The sequence below is a fragment of the Aegilops tauschii genome, chromosome 5 (genome assembly GCF_002575655.3).
Source record: "Aegilops tauschii subsp. strangulata cultivar AL8/78 chromosome 5, Aet v6.0, whole genome shotgun sequence".
Lineage (NCBI taxonomy): Eukaryota > Viridiplantae > Streptophyta > Magnoliopsida > Poales > Poaceae > Aegilops > Aegilops tauschii.
The window spans coordinates 133,984,656-133,987,992 of NC_053039.3; the positions used below are offsets into that span (position 1 = coordinate 133,984,656).

At 51.8% G+C, this 3,337-nt stretch overlaps 1 protein-coding gene across 1 annotated transcript; it reads left to right on the plus strand.

Moving 5' to 3' along the window:
• Nucleotides 1-675: 675 nt before the first annotated feature.
• LOC109759192 (COBRA-like protein 5) lies at nucleotides 676-2,588 on the plus strand. Its single transcript, XM_020318019.4, has one exon. The coding sequence runs from the start codon at nucleotides 966-968 to the stop codon at nucleotides 2,313-2,315; it is 1,350 nt and encodes a 449-aa protein (XP_020173608.1). The 5' UTR covers nucleotides 676-965; the 3' UTR covers nucleotides 2,316-2,588.
• Nucleotides 2,589-3,337: the final 749 nt, after the last annotated feature.

Sequence of the window (3,337 nt, forward strand, 5' to 3'; positions counted from 1 at the left end):
GGGCGTTATCTATTTTGTCCATACATAGGCGTGTGAGAGGGACCGCGGGGAAAAAAAGGTACGTGGAAATTACTTGTTTTGCCTACACGTAGACGTGTGAGCTGATCCTCTTAGACGCCACACAAAACATGTGGGCAGACTCTTTAACGCCCACACGTGTGGACGTTATCGGCGTCCTATAATTAACTTTGCTCGGATTTCAAATCACTTGAGTCATTGAGTGCAGAATGCATTCTGCATGGTAGGAAGACAGTCTCTCATGACCAGATCAGACGCATAATAATGGGCAGTGTAGCAAATCCGACGAGTAGAAGTCTAGACCAAGTTTAATGATGTGTAAGCGTGTATGCACATCAAAATACAGTACATATTTAATGATGTGTAGTGTAGTAGGGGTTGTCTAAGATACTACTCCTACTTAGTAAATGAAGGATGGCGAGTAGCGCTCCACCGTCGTTGTCACAAGAAGTAAGCCGAGATGATACCGTTGCCATGGCCCATCAGCTTTGAGCCGAGATCTCCCGCGTCCTTTTCCATCTCGCCTACCGCGGTTGCTTCAGCGGCGAGCTACCAACCAGCTGGCGGCAGGTCGGCCAGCGGACGTGTGCAAGAGCAACGACGCAACACCACCAGGAGATTAATTCTGGTTTCTGAGCAAGCACAGGAACACGTGAGATGTATGTGTACATCGATCGATCACTGGCAGGGAGGTGGTGCTGAGCCATCACCCGCAGATTAATTCAATGGAGTTCTTGTTAAGTAACCCAACCGACGGTGTGACATGCCATCTCGCTCGTTGTTGATGCTTCTTCTTACCACTGTATTATTATTCTTCGCCGATGCACGCCCTTTAATTGCCTGCCACTTCCTCCGAGGCCGATCAGCTCGATCCATCCATCACTTGTGCTAGCTAGCTACCTTACTGCGGGCTGTTCTTGCAATAGCATTAGCAGGGGTGTGCAGCCATGGAGGAGCTCCGCAAGTCTATGTTTGTGGCTCTGATCCTCGCGGTCATCTGCTCCGTGGCGGTTGCGTATGATCCCCTCGACCCGACAGGCAACATTACAATCAAGTGGGATATCCAGTCATGGACGCCTGACGGGTACGTCGCCATGGTGGCGATGAACAACTATCAGCAGTACCGTCAGATCATGGCGCCCGGGTGGACGCTGGGGTGGTCGTGGGCCAAGAAGGAGGTGATCTGGTCCATCGTGGGAGCGCAGGCGACCGAGCAGGGCGACTGCTCCAAGTTCAAGGGCGGCATCCCGCACTGCTGCAAGCACACGCCCTCCGTCGTCGACCTCCTCCCCGGCGTCCCCTACAACCAGCAGATCGCCAACTGCTGCCGTGGCGGCGTCATCTCCGCCTACGGCCAGGACCCCGCCGGCTCGCTCTCGGCGTTCCAGGTCTCCGTGGGGCTCGCCGGGACCACCAACAAGACCGTGAAGCTGCCCAAGAACTTCACGCTCATGGGCCCCGGGCTCGGCTACACCTGCGGCCCGGCCACCATCGTCCCCTCCACCGTCTACTGGAGCGCCGACCACCGGCGCAAGACTCAGGCGCTGATGACGTGGACGGTGACCTGCACCTACTCGCAGCAGCTGGCGTCCAGGTACCCGACCTGCTGCGTCTCCTTCTCCTCCTTCTACAACAGCACCATCGTGCCGTGCGCCAAGTGCGCGTGCGGCTGCGGCGCCCACAAGAGCATGGGCGGCCGCGGCGGCAAGAGCCACAGCGACGGCTGCATCATGGGCGACTCCAAGCGGGCGCTCACCCCCGGGGTGAACACGCCCAAGAAGGACGGGGCGCAGCTGCTGCAGTGCACCAACCACATGTGCCCCATCCGGGTGCACTGGCACGTGAAGCTCAACTACAAGGACTACTGGCGCGCCAAGATCGCCGTCACCAACTTCAACTACCGCATGAACTACACGCAGTGGACCCTCGTCGCCCAGCACCCCAACCTCAACAACGTCACCGAGGTCTTCAGCTTCCAGTACAAACCCCTCCTCCCCTACGGGAACATCAACGACACCGGCATGTTCTACGGCCTCAAGCTCTACAACGACCTGCTCATGGAGGCCGGCCCCTTCGGCAACGTGCAGTCGGAGGTGCTCATGCGCAAGGACGACAGAACCTTCACCTTCAGCCAGGGATGGGCGTTCCCGCGCAAGATCTACTTCAACGGCGACGAGTGCAAGATGCCGCCGCCCGACTCCTACCCCTACCTGCCCAACTCCGCGCCGCTTGTGACGCCGCGTTCCCTCATCACCGCTGCCTCGGCGTGCTTGCTCGTGCTGCTCCTGGTGGCATGATCCATCTATCCAGGGTCTATTACTCACATGCATCTTGGTAACTTTCCCCCATTTTTTTGGAAAAAAAAAACAGGTTAGAGTATTAGGCAGCGGCATTTTGGTTGTCGATGTTTATTAAAACTAGCTGAGTGGTCCGTGCAGATGCGCTCCGGCAACATATTTGTTTAGGAGTGTGTGTGTGGTTGTCAAGTTAAGATTAAATAATCTCATACTAAAACTGTAATCCTTTTTTTGTTTTTATGGAATGAGTCAAACGCATGGCATTGTTACTTAGATCTCCATCTCTTTTAGATCCTTTTTGATGTAGTTCATCTCTTCATTGAGTAAGATGTTTCCAAGTTCTCCCTAACAGAAGAGTTTGACACCGGGTATTTCAAAGTTTCTTCATAACTTGTCTCACTAGATGATCCCCGCGCGTTGCCGCAGGACGTTAGCATGCCAACCTACTCACTGACAGATGCACCCCGCAAAAAAAAAACTCACTGACAGATGCACATTAAGGAAAAAAAATGTTAGCTATGTGCTCCAACATCTGCCCACATCCATGAAAGGATTAACCTGAAGGCAATTGTACTAAAATATCTACTCTAATGAAATTGATTGACTTGATTGAGCCAGGAACTATATGATTGTATGCATCTTTGAGATTAACTTTGAGAACATTCCCTGTTTATATGTAAATGAACTTCATGTATCAACGAAGTTATTGTAGAAATGCGGTGCCGACGGGGTGCAAAGTTTTAATATTTAAAGTTAGTGATGACACAGAGAAATTGCTATACTTGATCTCTGACTGAAATCTTGCAAGACAAACATACCTGAAGAAACAACCAAAAACCCTCATATTTGCAACAAATGTGAAAGCTGGAGAGCTAAAATAAACGGAGTTGCATAAAGCAAGAAGGTCCAAACCTGAAGAGTTAATGTCTATGAGAATGGCCATGCATGTTAATACAACAACACTTAAACTACATTAATATCCAACAGGAACAGTAGTGCAGAAGAATCATCAAAGGGCAATC